The 23117-nt window shown below is 32.7% G+C and overlaps 1 protein-coding gene and 1 pseudogene across 1 annotated transcript; both read left to right on the top strand.

Annotated features, from left to right (window-relative positions):
• Positions 1-3664: 3664 nt before the first annotated feature.
• LOC115982824 lies at positions 3665-9433 on the top strand. Its single transcript, XM_031105542.1, has 10 exons — positions 3665-3950; positions 4819-4910; positions 5464-5571; positions 6115-6197; positions 6512-6642; positions 7056-7105; positions 7216-7308; positions 8524-8615; positions 8805-8911; positions 9138-9433. Exons 1-10 carry the CDS (start codon positions 3747-3749, stop codon positions 9177-9179), a joined length of 1002 nt encoding a protein of 333 aa, XP_030961402.1. The 5' UTR covers positions 3665-3746; the 3' UTR covers positions 9180-9433.
• A 1298-nt stretch (positions 9434-10731) lies between these two features.
• On the top strand, positions 10732-13997 carry LOC115981269 (annotated as a pseudogene).
• The last annotated feature ends 9120 nt before the right edge of the window (positions 13998-23117 follow it).

Genomic DNA, 23117 nt, shown 5'->3' with positions numbered 1-23117 from the left:
TTGTGGATTTCTCGACCTAATAGTAAGGGCTTAGGGTTTTTTAAATTGATTCATGATGGGTATGAGTTCACATGTTTTAACCCATTAATTTTATACTTTAGGTACTTGAACTCAACCTGATTATTAATTTAATTCTTAAAATACCTCTAATTTTAATTTTCTTTACATAAAAGACTAGGTTTCTATAACAAAAGTATATATGCCTCTCTTTATCTCACGAAATATTTATTTTTGTTAATAGGAATGAAATATTTACTTACTTTAGTATAAAAGTGTTTATTAATACTTCAATTTTGTTAAATAATATTTGAGATGTTCAATTTTAGGTTAATTAAACTTGAATTGACTCATTTTGACCCAAGTCATGATAAAATAAATGAGCAGGATTAATATGATTTTACCCTTTTTTTTTTTTCTTTTTAAATATTAACTGGATGAGTTTGAGTGTAACTTTTAAAATTTAGTACCGTTAAATGAGAGTTTTGTATGTAAAATAGACTAAATATTTATAGGTTTAAAGGGTTTGGTTCTTCACACCACAAAACCGACTACTTAGTTCTTGCCATTTGCTAAGCTACAATAATAAAAATCTTGGTCACATTGGCATGTAGGAATGAACAATGCAATGGAATAGCTATTTTTATAATACTTGCTACAGATGTCCACATGCATGTTTTTTTAATAAACATTATGGGGTTATTTGGTAGATAAGAAAATAGGGGGAAATTGTGATTGAGCTTGCAGGGTCTATGAGACTATGACTGATTGTTAGTGAAGGCCTTCAAGGACCATGGGTGGTTTTTGGTTGTTGAAGGTTGATTATCACCTAGAGGTGAAACCGTGAAGGTCCTCCACGGTTGTGGCCCTTAGGGTGAAGGCCCTTCACATTGTGGTTGTTGGTTGCTAATGTTGGCTAATTTATGGTGATTTATTAGTGATTGGGTATGCTAACGTTGGTTGTATGTAGCTTGTGAAAGAGTTGATTAAAAAAGCGCCCGTGCACACATATAGAGAGAGAATTATACTATTCCAAACACATTTCTTATTTTAAAAACATATTATTTTTTCAGTCTTTTAAAAACACTTTTTAAAAAATGCAAACCAAACAAACCTATGATTTTCCATTTTCTTCACCACCATACACAATTTTACCTTTTTTTTTTTTTTTCAATTGTGTAACATGATTATGAGTTTACTATCGATTTTCCTTAAAAAAAATTAAAAGCAATCCCTTCCAATTGAAATAGAATGATGTCATTTTCGTTTACAAACGTGAGTTTGATTTCTTTCCTCCTTTCTTGGTGATGGCCCAATCTCAACATGCAGAAACAGGCCCACTCTGGAATTAATTGACATAAACTTTGGATCCAAAAGTTTGGCAAGGCGGCGTCGGTAGCAGTAATTGACATTCTCAGATAAGGCCCACCATGGTGGGCCTTCCATTCACATCACACATGAACTCTTATTTCCACCCTTATCCAAAAGAAGATTAAGAAGGAAAAAGACTGATATGTGATATGTTCCTTGTATCACCAATTAGGTTTAGGTGCATCTTAATTCTTATGAGACTCTCTTATAACTTATAAGATCTCTCTCACAATGTATGAGATTTTGACTATATCCATAATTCTATATGTTATTTACTATAACTTTATAAATGTCTAATTAATTTAAGTTGAAGGTATATAAAACTTATCAATATTGAGGTCGTGACTTCATTTAAATAATTTCTCTCTCTCTCTCTCTCTCTCTCTCTCTCTCTCTATATATATATATATATATCTAATTTTAATTGGAATTTGAGAGATATTAGCTCAACTATTGTTAATAGTTCATAATGAAATTCTGGATCAAACAAATTCACTTATAGTAGATAAGGGGCAAAGCTAGAGCCAAGGCCATAGGCGTCTCTATGGGTGTGTTTGTATTGCGTTTGCTGCGTTTGCGTTTTACTTTTTACGTTTTCTCCTTTTTTTTTTTTTTTTTTTTTTTTTTTGTTCACGCGTTTTCTCCCTCACAAGCGGCTACTGTTCATGTACTGTACATGAACAGTAGCCGCAACATTTGACCAGATTTACGTGAACAGTGCATTCGTGCACTGTTCACGGACCCACAAATTTCATTTTTTATCAATTTTTTCATTAAAAATGGGTCCCACGATACTATTCACACATTTAAAAATTATTTTGCTACAGTGTTTTCAGTTTTCAGTTTTCAGTTTCAGCAAAATAAGTTCTATCCAAACACACACTATATGTTTGGGGAAAGATTGTTGTGTGACATCTTGGCAAAAACTAATGAAAGGCTAAGAGCATCCCCATCAATTTGTGCATAAATGTGTAAAATGGAAAAAAGTGTCTAATTTTACTCATTTTGAGCAGAAAAACACCCACATTAGTGGATGTAAACTTGTGTAAAAATGCACAATTGCTACAGTAACAGTGTAAATATGCACGGTTACTATAGCATGTGCATATAATATCTTAATAATTTTTTCTCTCTCCTTTCTGTACTGACTCTCACCTCCCTCTCTTTCTCATTTCATCAGAGACTCAGGTGCACAACTCTCTTTTTCTCTCATCTCATCAATTTGGCCTGCTCTAGCTTCCACCGATCGCCAAGGAGCAAGCTGAGTTTGTTGCCTACAACATGAATGGAGTTCTTCGACGGAGAAACCTAAGGCTTTGTTCTGAGCGTCGAGGAGCAGAAATTAGACCACCACGTTGACAAAGACGAAGGCTTAGACGCCGAGGAGCAGCTCTCTCTTTCTTTCATCTCATCAATCTTTGGGTTTTTTTGGTTTTTTTTTTACTGGATTTGTTTCTTTTTTTTTTTAACTGGTTTTCTATGGGATTCCGGTGTGATCGGAGGCCGAAGGCGTCAATCTTGAGAGATATGGCGGCTGTATGTGTTGTGTTGGGTTTGTGAGAGAGATGAAAGTGTTAAAGAAATGAATATTTATTTAAATAGATAAACTGACATAGATGTTTTGTAAAAATGAAAGTGTAAAAAAATGGAAAAAATTTTGCACATATTGATGGAATGCTCCAACTTAGCCATTTTCGACAAGCAGTTGTACCAAAGCATAAAAGCTCAATACAACCAAGCTCCCCTAGCAGGAAAGTACAAGTTGAAAATGTAATTGAGATTCGACCAACTGCCAAGATCTTTGAATCTCCCTACCACTTTTGAAATTTTTTCGTAATAAAATGGAGGCATTAAGATTTAAATTTTAAACTCAGTCTCATATGTTAGAGCAATCCACTCCATTTAATGTGCATAAAAGGAGTTGTTTATTTATTTATTTTTAAAGATGCATTAAAAAAAGGAAGATTGCTAGTAAAAATATGAGAAAAAAGAATCCACCCAAATCGGATTGAAAAATGTTCTTTCTCTCAATAGGGTATCCTTTTAATATAATCCTACGTAGTTTCATGTATTTTTTATTTTATAAACTGCGTAAGTGATCAATTACATTAATTATATATTAATATGTATAAGCACAAATACTATTTATTTATTTATTAAATTGGTGGATTAAACTTGTTTTTAAAATTTATTAGAAAGATATTTGTAAAAAAAGTAAGAACAACCTAGGTTTCTCTAGATTTAGTTTAAGGAAAAAAAAAAAAAAAAAAAAAAAAGAAGAAAAAAAACCTTATCCTACCAAGCAAGAGGGGACTGCACTCCTGTGCTCTCGCTCTAGTCTAAACACTCTTTAACACCTGAAATTCTCAAGAAGAGAAATGGTGTCGATGGTACTTTCCTCGCTAGCTGCTCACTCTTCTTCGCTCTACCATTACCATCTATTCCCAGATGCTTCACCCAAACAAACTTACACTGGTTTTTCCTTCCAATCTAGTAGACCCATTTCCAAGAGAGCGTTACGCTCGGTCTGCTTTCTCAAAGCTGGAGATGAAAAGTCAAAACCTGATATTATTCAGGACAAGGTAACCCTTCTCAACTCAGCTGCAACTCACTACAATGAATCTCTACTTTTAGCTTTTTTTTTGGTTTGAGGAGCACATAGTTAAGTACTAAAATACACAACTGGGTTTCAGTTAGTTCAACTCGTTGAACAAAAGACCTGGGTTCAAACCCCGTTTACTTATTTGGTGTCTTGGCTCATCACAGAGAATTATATGTTTGATTTAACATTTGATAATTTTGATTACTATTATATCGTTGACTCAGTGTGTGTATAAGTAAAAAAATTTCCTCTATCATTTGGAGAAGTTACATTAGAAAAGGCCAAGAGTTTACACCTGTATCAAAGTCTTAAACTCTTAATATGAAACCCTTTCAATTTGAAGTCTAGATTTTTCTCCGGTATTGATTTCTAATTTTCTATATTATTCTGGACTTAATGTAAGAGTTTGGACTTTGGTGCAATGGCAAGTACCTATCACAAAAAGTGGGAGTTTTGTGTACTGGGTATGACCTGGACATAATGTAGCAGAGAAAAAGTTCTCACACAAGCGAAACTTTATCTCTCTGCACTCTCTATTCAATGCCTGTCAAATTTATTTATGAACAAATAGAAGCTGAAACGCAGAGTTTAATCAATATTTTCCAGCTTTTATCTGGCTTGTTACTGCCTAGAATAGCAGAAATGAATAATGGAGATAGAGCGAGGTCTTAAATTGGAACGATTTCATGAATTTGGGTTTTGATCAACAAAATTAAAACCCTTTACCTAATCTAAGACATTGTGTAAATGTTGGTCATTTTTATGTAATTTTCCCTGTTAATTTTCTCAGCATTGCTTGAATTTTCCCTACTAATGGAAAATATTTCCTTGTGGTCATTTTATCTTAGGAAATTGGATTGGATTGGCCAATTTTGAAGCGATGGGATGTGCCCTGGGAATGGCAAACTGTTTCCTTGACTTCGCTTGCTTGTGGATTAAGGTTTCTCTCTCTCTCTCTCTCTCTCTCCCCTAATTTATATTTCCAAGTATGACAATACCTTTACCTAGCTTATTTTTAGGCAGAACTATACATTTTGATTTTAGTCTGTGAAATTTAAAAAGTTCATTTTTAGTTTTCAAAAAATTGTAAATGTACCTAAGCATTGCCTCATGTGGAAAAATTCAACAAAGCCATGTGACGCCTTGTTATAACGGCAAGGTTACAGAAGGTCTAATTTGTTACATTTACAATTTTTTCAGGACTAAAAATGAACTTTTCAAATTTCAGATGCTAATGTAAAACATGCTCCAAATTGTATGTTTTCAAAATATTATTTAATTATTTTTAAATAGAAAATAAGCTCGTTCAAACATACTCTTAGTTATTGAATATCAAATAATTGTATCTAAATTATGCATGGAATTTATGAAACAAACTGCCTTATAGGTATTGCTTAAGTATGTATTATTACTATTAGCTCAATTATGCATATAGGGAAATTGTTTATAGGTTTTTGGTATGGAATGAAATTAATTAATTTTGTCCCAGGCAGTTTTATTTTGACAGGGTTAACAGAGGCAGTGGCTATACCATATCTTGGAATTCGCCTTGAGGACCTAAATTTGGACGAGAAGGCGGAGATACTATTCTTGGATCAGGGGTATTAACAGCAGTCCTTTAGTCTATTGTCAATTGTTTGGTTTTTTTTTGAAGGTTGTAAACTATGCGAGCCACTTTTTGGACCCAATCTTTGAATTTGGGTCCATCATTGCATATACATGTAACTTTGACATTCATGTTTGGAAACTAACATGTTTCCCGATACACCTAAATTGTACTGGAACTTGTGTGCATTATGCTGCAGAATGTAAGACATTGCACAAGCATTGTGCGCTTGTGGCAGATGCCATAATATGTATATGTAGTTAATATTTAGGATTTTTGGTTTTAGTTGTTTTTCTTGAAATTTATTTACTTTCTAGAAATCATGTTGATGCTATGGATTCAATGGCTGTGCTCTTACTGTTGGTCTCTTTTTGAGTTCGTGGATATCCTCTCTGGGATAAGGATATCACATGGGATTTATAAAACTTGCAATAGTTTAACCTGTAAATTGTTTGTATGCCAACTTATTACCAAATTGCCTATCAATCAGTGTAGTAGATGGTGACCTTTGTTTTAAGCCGACTTATTGTTTTGGCAGCATTACTACTGCAGTTGTACTTGGAGTTCTGTATACAATTGCCAACAAGTTTCAACCACTTCCTGAAGATGTTTATCACTATGGTATCAATCTTTTTGGTCTTGTTATTTCTCCAACCTCATGCACAAACAGCTTTCTTTTTTACTTTCTTCACATTGATTGGCAATGTGCCCCCAAAATGTTTCCTCATTGAACTAGGCTGCAAAATCATGAACTAAAAAAGAAATTGGCATGATATAATGCTTTTATACAATCTCAATTATGTGTCTCAATGAGATAATAGATTCAGATGGTAAAATTCATCCTTAGCAACTACATATGATTTGTAATTAGTTAGGCTGTAGGTTTTGGATCCATATGCTTGATCTTTTGAAATGGTATTGATCAATTGTTTCAGATTTGAGGGAGCCTTTTAGTCTGCAGAAAGGATGGCTCTTGTGGGCAGGGATTGGCCTTGGTGCTGCTGTAATGGCCGTTGCATTAACAGGAGCTGCTCTGTCCTTCGGTGGTGAGAGCCCACAAAGAGAGGTTAGGAATTAGTCTGGAACTTTTTTATAATATCTTCCTTTCATTTTTTGGTGCAGAGGACATAAACTCAATGACTTTTCTGTGTCTATTTAGATTCTACTTGTACTAAATTAGTAGGAACATGTCTCCTCCATTCCTGTATCATACCTACTAATATGGGTTTTTTCTATGATTCAATTGCAATAAAACTTTAAGGAATATTGCTTGCATCTACAAAATTGTGTGCTGTCTGAATGAGATACTTTTTTTGTTTCTTTAAAGAGAATTATTCATTTTTAGGTGGATTAAATTTCATTCAATACAGCTGCTATGTTTATTAAAATACTAGGAAGTTACTTGGTGATATTCACTTAGACATAGACAGATATTTAAGCTTATAGAGATTCCTTTATAATTATTTAACTTGGTTTCAGACTGATGCATTAGTTCGCTTGCTTCCACTAATTGGATCTTCAAGTATCAGGTATCTCAAGTCCTTCCATAGTTGTGCATGTTCTGGCAGCATCCATGTGAACGATTGCTATCATTTGGTGTTTAGGATTGACTGCTTTAATTAATTGCATTAATTTGTAGCACTGCATGCTTGGTGGGCATCACTGGTGTCTTTGCTCCACTTCTCGAGGAGAATGTGTTTCGAGGGTTTTTTATGGTGTCCCTAACTAAGTGGTATGGTTCCCTCTTTGTTTCTCCATCTAAATATTAAGTTGTCATTTTAATGTTGCACAAAAGCTTAGTGTTTGAAAGCTGACCGTTTATTCTATGCCTAGCATTATTGATCATTTCTTTGCACACACCACTCCTAAAATCATGCATGATATTTAGTAACAAACTCTCAGGTCAATTTAGAACATTTTCTTGCTTTTTAATTCCAATAATTTCTTATGGCCCATGGTTTGCAGCTTTAAATTGAACTGGCAAACCCTTGGTTTAGGCTTTATTGTGTACTATAATCCAGCAGTTAATAATGTAATAGAAGTTGCAGATATATGAGACAGTTTGTGCTACTACTAGGCCTTGGCTTAAAGGGAAGCTCCTTCCCCCATAGGAACAAGGTGGAAGGATTGCAGGTCACAACCCACTGGGTGCACGTGAAAATTTCTGTTTAAAGGGGAAAAAAAAGAAAGAAAGGATAGCCACTTCTTAGAAATTATGAATAAGCTGAAATTTGATTAAAGAGTGATGGAGCAAGTGTTCTAAGATTTGTTTGTCAAGTAAAAATGTTCTGAGATTATAGGGCCAAGTATTTCTTCCAGAACATTTTACTTTAAATGAAGACCATGCTCGTAATATGAGAATGGTGGAACATGGATGGATGGATAGCTGGCAATACAAGACAAATAAAACTAGATATGATTGCTTTTGAAAGAAACTGTACCCATTAAGAATTAGATAAAAAAAAAGGTTGAGATGGTTGTGTTCTGTTTAATGAAGACTAATGGTTGAAGTAGTTTGATGTGATGTTGTCCCAGTTGCAGACAAACTGAGGCTGAGAAAGGACATATTGCAGACAACTGCAGGCATGGCCCTTATAGAGTAAAATGAAATAAAATGTTTATGACATGAATTCCAAATCATTTCAAATAAGTGTTACTGGAATTTGATTTGGGTTGTATATCTGTTTTCATGTGTTTTCTGCACATTCTTCCATCTCCTTGTTCCATATAAAATTCTTTTCCATCTTTTCTAATATCTCATCCCCAAAGCCTTGCTGCCATATTCCCGTTGTGAGGGTGAGTTGAACACGAACTTTTTTTTTTGATAGGTAAGTTGAACACGAACTTGATTGAATTTGATTTTTGTTGGGAACATAACTTACACTTATTACCTGTCAAATTTTAAATTCTCTTCCTTTTTTTTTCTGCTTCTTCTACTCTTTTGCAGGGTACCTACGCCAGTAGCTGTCTTTATCAGTGCTGCTGTATTCGCACTTGCGCATCTCACTCCTGGAGAGTTTCCACAGTTGTTTGTTCTAGGTAGCATGCTTCCCTTTAAATAGATGCAAAAGATCTATAAAAGTGTTTTACATGACTGTTTTAAGTTTCCCTGATGACATTATTTAAGTAAAAAACTTCATTTAGAATGTCAAGTTTATTGCTCTCTAGTGGATATCAAACTTATCCATCGACCATGAAGAAACCAACTGTACATTTTGATCCCTGTAGGCACTGCTTTGGGATTTTCATATGCCCAAACCCGTAATCTTTTAACACCGATCACAATACATGCCTTTTGGAACTCCGGAGTAATATTGCTTCTCACCTTTCTTCAGGTATAAGTTTCTTTCTTTCTTTCTTTTTTTTTTTGCTAAACAGGTATATGTTTTATTATGTGGGTGCATAAGTCTGCTTGATTTGCCCTTGATCACGACCTTTTCTACTGTTATTATTTTGTACTGGATCTCAAGGACAACCATGCATAGATGTATGTCATTACTGAGTAACTTTACATGTATAATTTATGTATCGAGTGATAAAACTAACTGTGGTTGTTTGCAGCTTCAAGGTTATGATATCAAGGAATTGCTACAAGCAACCTGATAGGGAATTTATTGATTCTGGAGCTTGTACAGGCTACCGTCTAGGTTTATTAACCATGTAATCATACAGGCTGCCTTCCAGGCTCTCTCTCTCACAACCAAAAATAAATAAATAAAGGAAAGAAAAAAAAATCCTTTTCTTTTCTTTGTTCTTTGTTGTATAAAGTGATTAAAACTAGGAGAACAATTGATGGAAGCCAATCATTTAGGAAAAATTTTGGAAGTTGATATACTACTTCTTTCATGATTACTTCATAATGGGTGTATATGTTTACTTAATTTTTAAGCTGATGATCTCTTTCTCAATGAATTAAGAAGTTCATTAATCAAAATTGAAAAAATTTCGTGGAAATTGCTCCAGCAGTTCAAATCACAAGCAGCTAAATGCTGCAAACCAGAAACACTGACCCAAATTTCTGTACTTGAAAGCTTTAAAACAGAGCTAACTACATAAATCCGATATATCCTATGGCCAAATTTCTGATATAGAGGCCCTCTGGGCCGGTTGTCATGCCTAAGAAAATTGAATGGTCTTGACTTGACCTACAACACATGCTTAGGAACTGACACACAACTTTTGGTTTATGTATTTACCGCAGCATCCTTCCAAGGGGGGCTATTTGATTTTGGATGCCAAAATATGTCTGTTTTGTATTAATTGGATGAGTTACTAACAACCAGTCATGCTTGTTCCTAGACCAGCCGAGATTGGAAAAGCAGACTGGGCTTTGTTGGCAAATGTTAATTTTATCGGTTTTTCTAGAATCATAACTTTTGTGCTACAACTTTTATTAGAACTTTAAAGTGGTTAATTGTGAGTGGTAGACTTTCATTTTCACAAGTAAGCAACGCATGGGCATAATACTAATTCACTTTTAAAAATTTGTAATATTTAATATGAATCATAAAATGAATCCATTTGGAATGAAGAGGATTATTATCCATTTTCAATCACATGATGTAATTAAGAATAACGACAAGAAGCCCTCCTAGTCTCCAATTTGACATTATTTGAACACATGAGAATATTCATGCCGATAATGAATTTAATTCTTGTTGATTTACATGCTCATAAGTTATGTAATGATTATTGAATTCACAACCTTATCTTAGACTCTATTCTTATTAGGGTCATGTTAACGGGTGCCTTTAAGACTGTTAACAAACTATATTATGAAAGTTTTGACATCATTTTAATGAAAAATCTAAAAAGATATCAACAAAATTAATTGCTTTATCATTTTTTCATAAAAAAAAAATATTCTAAACCAATACCCTTAGGGCATTATTTAACATTTCCCTTCTTATTATCAGAGGAACTCATTGACAAAATGAATTTAACTTACTTTTTTTTTTTTTTGCACTAAAAGTCATGCTTATTTATTAAGCTAATATACCATTTTGGTCTCAATAAAAACTAAATTGATTGCATGTTGAAAATAACATTGATTAAATTGATTATTACCAACAAGTAAAGATCAAATTGAAATTGACCCAAAACGTAGGGACTTGTAGTAAAATCATATTACAGCTAGCCCCAAAATGTAGGGACTTGTCCAGTTGTCTTACCGTGCAGGCCATTCCACTCTTGTGCTCTCCCTCTAGTAGTCTAAACCATAAAACGCTCACAGCATCTGAAATTCTCAAAGAGAAAAAGAAACGGCGTCAATGGCACTTTCTTCCTCGCTAGCTGCTCAATCTTCTTCCCACTATCGTCACCATGTTTTCCAACCCAAACGTTGTTTCTTGTCCATAGACTCAGCGAAACAAACCCACCACATTGCTCTTTCCCTCCATTCTAGCACACCCATTTCCAAGAAAGCTCTAAGGCTTAGCTCAGTTTGCTTTTCCAAGGATAATAATAAATCAAAAGCTGATATCCAACCCAAGGTGACGTTTCTCACATGGGTCTTCAACACCGATTGGCTTTTGGTGTAGGCGGGTTTTGAACCCAATTATTGAATTATGTTGAATCGGTTTTTGGTATAGGCAATATTTTAACCAACATCTCTTATTCGACACGACAATCTCTTAAGATAAATGAAGCCCACAAGACTAAGTAATAAAATAGACAAACAAATTTAGATGTTATCATTGTATGTTATCATTGTGTTTATAATAAGGAAATATTTTGACCCTACTAAATATTCTCTTTATAACTCTTAATTTCTATCATTTGTATAAAAAATGCATAGTAATTTTTTTATAAAAATAACTTGGTAATTTTATTTTCAGGAAACTGGATTGGACTGGCCAATTTTGAAGCGATGGGATGTGCCCTGGGGTTGGCAAACGGTTTGCTTGACTCTACTTTTATCAGGCTTAAGGTTGTTTGTTTGTTATATTTTAGTCTGTGAAATTTAAAAGTTCATTACTTCTAGTACTAAAAATTGTAAACTTATTATCCAAGTTAGTCCTTTCCTAGTATTGTCATTATAATTTTATTTGTTTGTGTGGCAAAATTCGATATAGACATGTGGTACTATATTATAATTGCAGGGTTAAGGAAAGTTTAGCACTCTAACTTGGAAGTGTAGACTTGGGTCTAGTGCACGGAGCACTGGACTCGTTGAGATATTAACACGTGTCAAATATTTGCCATGTTTCGACGTCTCAATGAGTCCAGTGCTCCTGCATTTACATTTTTTCGAGGGCTAACAATGAAAATTTCCGGTTTTAGGACCAAATGTATATTTTTACCATGTTTTTCTAAAGAAAATAAGTCAATGAAAATAAGCACATCCAAAGAAACTCTTAGCAATCCAATGTCAAATAATTGTATATATACTATGCATGGAATTTATGAAGCAGACGGTCTAATGGGTATTGGTTAAGTATGTTTTATAAGCTAAAAATATGCATACATGCCAATTGTTTCTAGGTTGATGGTTTGGAATGAAATTAATCAGTTTTTTCCTAGACAGTTATATTTTGGCAGGGCATACACTGTCAGTGGCTCTTCATAAGCTAGGAATTTGCCTTGAGGAACTGAGTTTGGACAAGCAGGCGGAGATAACGTTCTTGTCTCAGGGGTATTAATGGCTGTCCTTTTAGTTTATTTTCAATTGTTTGCTTATCTTTTGCTAATTGTAAAACTATGCCAGCCAATTTTTGGACCTAATCTTTATATTCAATTCATCATTGCATTTAACTTTGACATTCATGTTTGGAATCTAACGAGTTTCCTGAAACACCTAAATTGTATTGGTATTTGTATGTATTTGCTGGAGATTGTAAGACATTGTACAAGCAGTGGGTTGCTTAAGGCAGCTGCCATAATCTGTGTATGAAATTAACATTTAGGATTTTTGGTTTTTGTTCTTTTTCGGGAAGCTTATTTACCCTCTAGAAATCAGGTCGATGCTATGGATTTAATGGCTGTGCTCTTAACTGTTGGTCTTTTTTTTGTTGGTTTCATAGATATCCTATCTGGGATGTCACATGGGATTCATAAAACTTGCAATACTTTTACATGTAAATTGTTTGTATGTCAACTTATTACCAAATTGTCTATCAGTGTAGTAATAGTCACCTTAGTTTTTAAGCAAACCTTTTGTTTTGTAGCCTTTCCACTGCAGTTGCACTTGGAGTTGTGTATGGCATTGCAACGAGTTTCGACCACTTCCTGAAGACATTTTTTGCTATGGTATCAGTCTTTTTGGTCTCATGCACAAATGGTGTTTTTTTTTTTTTCTTAATTATTATTTTATGTTGATTGGAAATGGTGCGATGGCAAGTGCCTTCTACCAAAGCAACATGTTGTGGGTTTGAGTCTGAGAATCAACCTCTCCCAAAACATAAGGGTATGGATGCCTACCAATCACCCTCTCCAGACCCTTCAGAATTGGGAGATTTGTGCATTGGGAACGACCTATGTTTATTGACAATATGTCCCCTTAAATATTTACTCATTCGAATAGGCTGCAAAATCATGAACTAAATCAAAATTGGCATGATAGACTATAGTGGTTCTTATACCAGCCTCAATCTATCTCAATGAGGCAATGAATGTAGATGGTAAAATTCATCCTTGGCAGCTGCATTTGATTTGTTATTAGTTAGGCTGTAGGTTTTGCATTTATATACTTGATCTATTGAGATGATAATGATCAATTGTTTCAGATTGGAGGGAACCCTTTAGTCGACAGAAAGGATGGCTATTGTGGGCAGGGATTGGCTTTCTTGGTACTGTAACAGCTGTTTACTTAACAGGAGCTTATATGTCCTTTCTAAGTGGTGGGAGCCTACAAGTAGGGATTAGCAATTAGTATGGAATTTTGTTATGATTTCTTTTTTTTATTTTTGGGTGCAGAGGACATAAACTCCTTGATTGTTTTAGTTTGTTTATTGAATTACTTGTTCTAAAGTAGTATGACCAGATATTGAGGAGTAATATCTCCTCCATTCTTGTATTATTAGTTATTTATAACTACTAAATTTGGGCTTTTCTATGAGTCATTCAATTGCAATAAAACTTCAAGGAATATTGCTTGCAATACCTTTTTCATTTCTTTGAATGGTATTATTCATTTTTTGGTTGATTAGATTTTTATTCATTCCGGCTACTGTGTTTATTTTAATATAGGATTTTTTTTAATGGGAAAAAATTAGGAAGTTGCTTGGGTAATTTTTGTTAAACATAGATGGTTATTTAAGCTTATAAGGATCGCTTTATAATTATTTACCTTGGTTTCAGACTGGTGTTCTAGGTCGCTTGCTTCCACTAGTTGGATCTTCAAGTACCAGGTATCTCATGCCTGTCCTTAGTTGTGCATGTTCTGGCTGCATCCATGTCAAATTGTTGAAAGACTTGCCATAATTTGGTGTTAGGGATTGACCACTTTTATTCATCGTATGACTTTGCAGCACTGCTCACTTGGTGGGCATCACTAGTGTCTTTGCTCCACTTCTTGAGGAGACCTTGTTTCGAGGGTTTTTAATGGTGTCCCTAACTAAGTGGTAAAGTTCCTTCCTTTTTATTTTTGATTTTTTCCCCTACATCTAAATATTAAGTTTTCATTTTAATGTTGCAGAAAAACTTAGTGTTAGAAAGCTTATGGTTAATTTATGCCTAGCACTATTGATAATTTCTTTGCACAAGAATCACACATGATATTTAGTAACAAACTCTTAGGTACAATAATTTAGAATTTTTTCGTGCTTTCTAATGCCGATAATTTCTTATGACATATGGTTTGTAGTTTTAAATTGATTTAGCGAAGCCTTGGTCTAGGCTTCATTGTTTACCATAATCTAGTGGTTATTTATTTATTTATTTTTTCTGAATAATCTAGTGGTAATTAATATAATAGAAGTTGTGGATATATGAGACTTCATGCTTCTAAGGCTTAGCCTAAAGGGGAGCTCCTTTCTCCATAAGAACAGGGTGGAAGGATTGTGACCCACTGGGTGCATGTGTAAAATACATTTTAAAGGGCAAAAAAAAAAAAAAAAGTAAAGGAAGAAAGAAAGGATAGGCACTTCTTAGAGATTATAAGTTGAATTTTGATCATGGAGTGAAGGAGAAAGTGTTCTGAGATTTATTTATTTATTTTTTATTTTGTAAAGAAAGTGTTTTGAGATTACAGGGCCAAGTATGCTATTTCTTACAAAACATTTGACTATAAAGGAAGAACATGCTAATAATATGAGAATTATGGAACATGGATGAGATGGATAACTGGCTATACAAGACAGATAAAACTAGATGTGATTGCATTTGAAAGAAACTGTAGTATTTGAGAACTAGATAAAATAAAAGGTTTGAGATAGTTGTGTTCTTGCTAATGAAGACTAATGGGTGATGTAGTTTAATGTGATGTTGTCCCAGTTGCCAACAACTGAGACTGAGAAAGGACATGCTGCAAACAACTGCAGGCATGGCCCCTTCAAATGTAAAATGAAATAAAATGTTCATGATAAATCCGAAATCATTGCAAATAAGCATTACTGGGGTTTAATTTGGGCCATCTGTTCTCATGTGTTTTCTACACATTCTCCCAGATTTTTCCATACAAAAGAATTCTCCATCAACATCTATTATTGTTCCATTAATATCTCATCCACAAAGCCTTGCGTCCATAAGCCCCCATGAGGGTCGGCTGATCAACACTTGAACTTGATTGTTAAGGAAAATTAAGTACATTTATCACCTATCAACTTTTAAATGCTCCTGTTTGTTTTCATGCTTCTTCCACTCTTTTTGCAGGGTTCCTACACCAGTAGCTGTCATTATCAGTGCAGCTGTATTTGCGCTTGCACATCGCAGGTCTGCAAAATTTCTGATTCAGTTTGTTTTTGGTAGCATGCTTCCCTTTAAATATATGTAAAAGATGTAGAAATGTGTTCCACATGACTATATTTTAAGTTCCCTTGATCACATTGTTTAAGCATATAACTTTGTTTAGAATATCAAATTTATTTCTCTCAGTAGATATCAAACTTGTCAATCAACTATTTAGAAACCAACAGTACATTGTGCACCCTGCAGGGACTGCTTTGGGATTATTATATGCCAAAACCCGTAATCTTCTAACGCCGATCACAATTCATGCCATTTGGAACTTGGGAGTACTATTGCTTTTCACCTATTTGTTTTCTTATGTGGGTGCATAAGTCTGCTTGATTTGTCCTTGATCACTACCTTTTCTACTGTTATTATACTGGATCTCAAGGACAACCAGGCATATTTCATTACTGAGTAACTTTACATGTTTAATTTATGTATCAAGTGTTAATACTAACTGTGGTTGTTTGCAGCTTAGAGGTTATGATATCACAGGATTCCCGCGACTACACAAATCTACATAGGGATTTTCATTGATTCTGGAGCTTGTACAGGCTGCCTTTTAGTTTCTAAAGCTATCAAAACTAGGAGAACAATTGATGGAAGCCAATCATTTAAGAAAAATGTTGGAAGTTGATTTTTAATTGACTTCTTTCATGATCTATCATTCATAATGGGTACATATGTTTACTTATTTTTCAATCTGATGATCTCTAGAAATTTTATTCAACAAAATTGGAGAAAAAAGGAAACTTCTCAAGCAGCTAAATGCTGCAAACCAAAAACACTGATGAAGTTCTTTCCCGAAGCACTTGAAAGCTTTAAAGCAGGGCTAGCTACGTAAGTATTTATGTTTGTTTTGTTTTTAAATTGGACGTGTTACTTGCCAGCCAGTCATGCCTATTTCCTTACTCAGCCATGATTAGAAAGCAGACCTGAGCTCTGTTTGTGAATGTTAATGTTATTGGTTCAGTGCTGTGCTATTATAGAAATAGATGGTACAATGAGCAAATTTATATATGGAATTCTTGAAGACAATTCGTTTTGTTGATGAATTGCAAAACTTAATAATGGTGATTAGATATTTAGATGGACTTTTTTTCCTCAATGATTTGATGGACTTGTTTCTGAAACTTGAAGTAGAGAAAAACTTAATATTGCTTGCTTCACATGTTTTGTGAGTCATCCCTCAGATGGTACCAAACATAACAAACAAACTTCTCTTATTTTAGTAACTACTAACTTGCAATGGACCAAGGTTTTGCGTGAATGCCACTTTAATTGGATGTAATCAAGGTTGTCAAAATCGGATTCTTACGTAGGATTGCAGGAAGTAGGTAGGATCGTGGATTGTAAGATCCTACCTATTTTCAAATTTGAAGTAAAAAACATATTGATAGTGACTTTGTATATTGAATAATCACGTAAATTATGAATCTTCCATAAAAATTAAAGATTTTGATCATATGATGTAATTTGCATGTCCTACATCGCTACGTCTATACTAATGAAACAAATATATTAAAGTTTTAATGCAATGTATTTAAAAAGTTCAGTGAATGTTTGATTAAAAACCAAGTACCAAAAATAGTAGCACAATTTTTCCTTTAGTAGCAACTCTTGAACCCTTATCATCATCGAACATTGATAACCAAATGATACAATAGTGATCACACATTCACACTATACACATGTAACTTTTATTTATTTTTTTAAAATCTATAAAGGAAGGCATTAGAATTGTTACTTCATTATCTTCATCAAAATCTGTACCATCATCTTCTGGTTGACACCCTTTGCTAACCATTCATCATCTGAAGACAAGTTCTTCAAACCAATTTCTTCTTTTGCACTTGATAGTTTAGGTATTTTCTTTTTTATCTTCAAGTTTTACATAACAAATACCAACTCATTCATTTTTTATTTTTTTTGGTTTAAACAATTTTCTCCTTTTTGAGTGTACTTAAAGTTGTACAAATTTTAATAGAGAATTCTCAATTGGGGGATAATATACCAAATTCATTTGGTCTTACTTTTCCAAATGTTCTCCAATTACTTTCACAACCTGAAGAGCTATATGTTAAGCTCAATATTCTTTAGCAAAAATTTTCAATTCAAGAAAGTCATCTCCATATGAGTCCCACTACTTAGTTATACATTTATGAAGTACAGTGTCTTAGTCTTGAGATTATAAATTACAACTTATAAAAATGAACTTAAAAAAAAAAAAAAAACTAATTTTTACGTTTTGGTAGGATCCTATACGATCCTATATGATTCTATACGATCCTATATGATTCTACACGATCCTACATGCGATCCTACAATTTTTATGATCCTTGTGCGATTTTAAACGTTTTGGTGATGTGAGATTGTAAAATTGTGCGATTATATGATCCATATCACGATTTTGACAACCATGGATGTAATAATCTTTATTTAATCATGTTAAATTCATTCTTTTTATTTTTTACTAGTCGCAATCCTGCGCAACGTGTGGAATTTTTTTTGAAGATTTGTTTTTTGTTGAGTGAAAAATAAAATAGTAAATGAGACTTATAAAGTGTTAGCCCCAAAATCTACTTAAAATGATGTGATTATTTTCTAATAAAGTATAGTTGATACAATATATTGGATTTTCTAAATTAAGCTATCTATATTTGTTATTTGAAAGTATTTTAAATTTAGTATTATTTTTAAGGAAACATAATACATTTTACATTCAATTATTATATAAGGCAAGAAGACATTTTTGTAAATAATGTAATGTGTGATTGAAATTTGTTTTTAATACTCCTTACAAACATTTCATCCTTTATATTTATAAGTTTTGAATTTCCTAAAGAAGAAGCCGTTTTAAGTAAATCCATCACTTATATTAGGAAAAAAACAAGACTTTAGTAAGATGTAAGAAAAATGTAATTTTATTAAGAACCTACTAACATTATGCTAAGAAGGCAACATGATTGTCAATAAAGTAACTCCACTTTCTAGTTTCTACACAAACCTCTTCTCTTGAAGCATCAACGAAGTGGACTAAAGAGGACCGAAATAGACTGAAGTGCATCGAAATAGACTAAAGTTGATAGAAATGGACTGAAGTGAACCGAAATAGATTGAAGTGGATCAACGTGGATTAAAGTGGACCAAATGGACCAAATTGGATGAGTAGACCAAAGTGGACTGAATGGATCGTAGTGGACGGAAATAGTTCAAAGTGGACCAAATGAACCTACATGGACTGAATGGACCGAAGTGGACCAAAATTGACCAGAGTGCACCAAAATGGACAGAATAGACCGAAGTGAACTGAAATAGTCCGAATTGGACAGAAATTGACTGAATGGGTCTAAATAGACTGAAATGGACCAAATTGTACCCAAAAAGACCAAATGGACTGAATTGGACCAAATGAACCAAAGTGGACCAAGCATGACATTAATAAATAATAAGCTTCATCTTTTAGTCTTTGGTCAAAGTGGTGCTTTAGTCTTTGGTCACTAAATAAAAAAGATTAAAGGCCTTTTAATGGGCCATTAATGCTAAAAAGATATCAAATTTAATATTAAGTTTTAGATTAACCGGAGTGTAATGGAATTTCAAGAATAAGAGGGTCAAAGTAATAACAAATATAAAAATTTGACCAATTTAAGAAAATCATATAAGAAATATGAAAAGTTTGGGATCATTCTCATCTATATATCTTTGTAAACTTTAACTAAATATAAGTGTTAACAAAATTGATTGCTTGAAAAGGCTTTTTTTTTTTTGTTTTTTTGTTTTCCTTGGGGTTTGGATTTGCATTAGGAGGGAAAAACGATCTCTAATAATGGACTTAAGCTCTTTAGCAAAATTTGCCATCTCTTTTACATTTTTGTTAACGAGTTTTTTCTCCATCTTAAACTTTGAAAATAGCTTTTAAGTTAAAACTGGAAATTTCAATCTTTAATAAAGGCTTTTTAGAATACTCTATTCTAGTTTTTAATAGAAATAGTGAATTGACAAAAATAGTTATATTTATTGAGTCAATACCCACCCATTTTTAGAGAGAGAGAGAACCTAATCTTATAACATCATCACTGGAGAGAACCTAATCTTAGAATAACACCACCAACAAAAATGAAATGCCAATGGGTCATTTGGATTATTAGTTTGATCCTTTGGCATTGTGAAGATAATATCTTACGGAGTTGTTGTATGTAGTGGCTTCCTCTTATTGGTTGAGATTCACAGGTATGTTGGACCCACATATTAATTAGGAGGTAGTTACTCCATACCATAGTTTCATAAGATTATTTTTACGACATTGTTAGTTCAGATTTAGATTAACTTATAGTTTATTGTTTTTATGATACATTTTAATTGGAGGAAGGAGAATTTGAATCTTAGATGTTTCCACTAAAAACACCAAAAAATAATGTTTGTTTGTATTTTTTAATCGGTCATAGCGTAATATTGTTAAGCTTAAATGTGATTTATTTATGGCCTTAGAATAATTTTTTCCTCTTAACCCAATAATATTCGTTCCCTTATAAAGAAGAAAGTCTGAAGTGCAGTGCATGATACTAGACGTTAGACGTTGATTAAAAAAACAAAAAGCTAAAATCCAAATTAACCCATAGAATTTGTGGGGGGGTTTTTTTTTTTAATAATTTTTTTATAATAATTTTACATCCTAAAATTTTATAATTTGAATTTTATTATTTGAAGTTATATTTCATTTGCATTAGTAACCTTTCTATTTATATTTTCTGTTAAGTACTACATAAGTTTGTTATGCGTGTTTAGTTAATTCAATAAAATAATGTTATGTTATTTTTATTATGTCACATAATTTTTTCTGTTTTGTTTTGAGTTTATTGTGTGTGTATATGTTTTTTGTTTTAAAAAATTTATTTTAATTATTTAAAGTCTTTTTAGAGTACAAAAATGACGTGATATCATATTATTAGAAAAGCTAAACAAGCTTGATAAGTTTATGCGACACTTAACAAATATGAAATTACTCACTATTCACTCAGTTTTGGGGCCATAATCAGTACTCACTATAAAATATAGATAAAAAGGTTATTGATGCAAATTGAATATAATTTCAAGAAGTAAGATCAAAATTTTAAAATTTCAGTGTAAAGTCTAAATACTCTTAGAATGTATAGTTTAAATTTTTGCCGAAAAAAAAAGGGTGCAAAATGAAAGTTCACAAATAGCATAGAGTCTATTAATTCCATGACCCACCACCACCACCCTAGCATCTTTGAAGACAAGTTGGGATTAATAATGTGGGGCCATGACATGACTTAAAAAGATAATGAGGCACCCACGTCACTGAATTTGATTCAAATTGGGTACCAGCTCGGTTTTCTCTACCAATTGAGTGCACTTGCCACCTATGTGTTTATTTACTGGTTCATGTTCACGTGGACAGAGGTATAGATGCTTGAGCTTGAAGAGTTTGACTCATTTTTAAAAGCTTTGGTTACACGTTTGGGAAGCAAACCCTAGGTCAAGAAACAGACAGAAATGGTTCCAACCGAGGGCTAGATTTTGGGAGTTTCACTGATTTTTGAGTCCCAAGTTTGGCATTTGACTCAGTGAGAGCTTGAGTCATTAACTACACAGTACTTCACTCCCTAATTGCTATCCAACCAGTAGACATTGTTAGCAAAGTCTAGTATGAAAAATTGGACCTTGTTAAGTTTAATGAGGGTGGGTTTTGAAAGGCAATTCAAAATTAATTTTGTAATAATTTGGTTTACTAAAAGCAAGAAATTGAGGAATTCCATAGTTTAGCTTTTCCAAAGTCCACAAAATTAGAGCTATTTGACTTTGGCCTTTTAAAATGTCCAAAAACCCATGTGTTCCTTTCAACACTTTGGGACGTTTAGATAGAGAAAATAATACCAACAATGCTACTATGCTAGGGACACAAAGAATTTATAACTTGTTTAGGTGGAACTTATTAAGAAATATAACTTTTATGTGAAATATAAAAAGTTGTCAAAAAAGTTAGTTATTATTATTATTTTTTAACTTTTTTTTAATAAAATTTTCTAAATTAATACCCTTAAAATATTCATTAACTTTTCTTAAATTATTATTAACGATCACTTTTAAATATGAACATCACTAACAATTTTTTATTATACATCAATCACAACATGTAACTCTTCAAAAAAAAAAAATCACAACATGTGATTTAAATGTTTATAATAAGTGTTTGAGACGGCAATGTTCATACAATATCACCATAATTTGACTTAAATTCATTCTTTTTGGATACAAATATTAACATAACCACTTTTACAAATTTTAACACTTGCCAGATATGTTCTTTACTAGTAATGTAAGATAATTCCCCAAACCCATTAAACTATATTCATTTTCTTGAAAGTGCATATTGATTATATGGATTATGAATGATTGTAGTGATTAAGACTGCAAAGTGGAGATAGAGACGATTCTAAAGGTATTTTTTTTTTTCACTTCTAATTTGTGTTACATATATACATATCTTATCTACATACAAATTATATTTTAATACTTCTTTCTGTTATTTCTTATATTGTGTTTTTTTTTTTTTTGGTGGATTTTTTTATTCAACATAAGCCTAAAAAAGACGACTTCAATAACCTTGTACCAGAAATGATTATATATGTGACATATGGACATGACTAAAACAAAATCAAAGTCTTAGACTTTAGAGTTTAGACCACAAAGATATTGTATGAACATTGCCGTCTTCAAACCTCAAGAACGTCGGTGCCAGCCATTGTGTTCATCTAGAAGTGGAGTTAGTGGATTTCTATGAAAGTTTGTGTCTTTATTTTCTTTCATGCATGTTAGCTGGAATCGTACTTAATAAATATTGCTTTTTTTAAAAGTATACGATAACCCTTTCTTGTACTGTTACGTTGCTCGTGGCAATTGCTTATTTTCTTTAAATTTAAGTTCCCTTCCATCTCAAACATGCATGTATTGATCAATAATATATGAGATGGAAAAATATATAAAAGTACAAGAAAGATAGTGACACATAATATAGGCTACAACGTATGAATACATAGATGATTATGAATTAATCCACAGCAAATTAAAACAAGCTGAAATTAATAAGGTTTAAATTCAATCATGAGATTTATAATATTCAAACAAGTTATGATTTTTTTTTTTGTTGAGTTTCGATTGTTTAAGATTTTGGGATTTTATTGTTTGTGGTAGAATAGATAGTTAAATGATTAAATAAAAAAAATACCCTAACAATTTAATTTCCAGACAGGAGCCTTGTAACTAATTTAGTTAGTAAATTTGTGGTCTTTTTAAAGAAGATATTCAGGCCAGGATTCAAATACCTCACTCACAACAATCAAATTATCAAAAAAAAAAAAATCTTGGGGATAAATAGTAGTTTATTATGGTATTAAAACTTGTGTGGTTTTAGTTTGAGCCTGATCTATGTTGATAACTTAAGTTTATAGAATAAGAGATGTCTTATAAGTTTGTAACCCATGTTTTCTGAAATCATAGTACCGAAAAACAAAAACATTGAACTTACTCCTGTCTGTCCAAGAAATTTTCTTTACCGAAAAAAAAAAAAAAAAACCCCTAAAAGTTGCCGAACTCAACTCACATTGTCAAGAGCAAAATTGTCAAAAG

The sequence above is a fragment of the Quercus lobata genome, chromosome 3, assembly GCF_001633185.2.
Source record: "Quercus lobata isolate SW786 chromosome 3, ValleyOak3.0 Primary Assembly, whole genome shotgun sequence".
NCBI classification, from domain to species: Eukaryota; Viridiplantae; Streptophyta; class Magnoliopsida; order Fagales; family Fagaceae; genus Quercus; species Quercus lobata.
Note: the sequence above shows the minus strand (reverse complement) of the source record. Positions and strands in the feature narration are given on the sequence as shown.

Coding starts and splice junctions, on each gene's coding strand:
- LOC115982824 (XM_031105542.1), top strand. CDS start 3,747: ATGGTGTCGATGGTACTTTCCTCGCTAGCTGCTCACTCTTCTTCGCTC. Junction 3,951..4,818: donor CTGATATTATTCAGGACAAG/GTAACCCTTCTC, acceptor ATTTTATCTTAG/GAAATTGGATTGGATTGGCC. Junction 8,912..9,137: donor TGCTTCTCACCTTTCTTCAG/GTATAAGTTTCT, acceptor GGTTGTTTGCAG/CTTCAAGGTTATGATATCAA.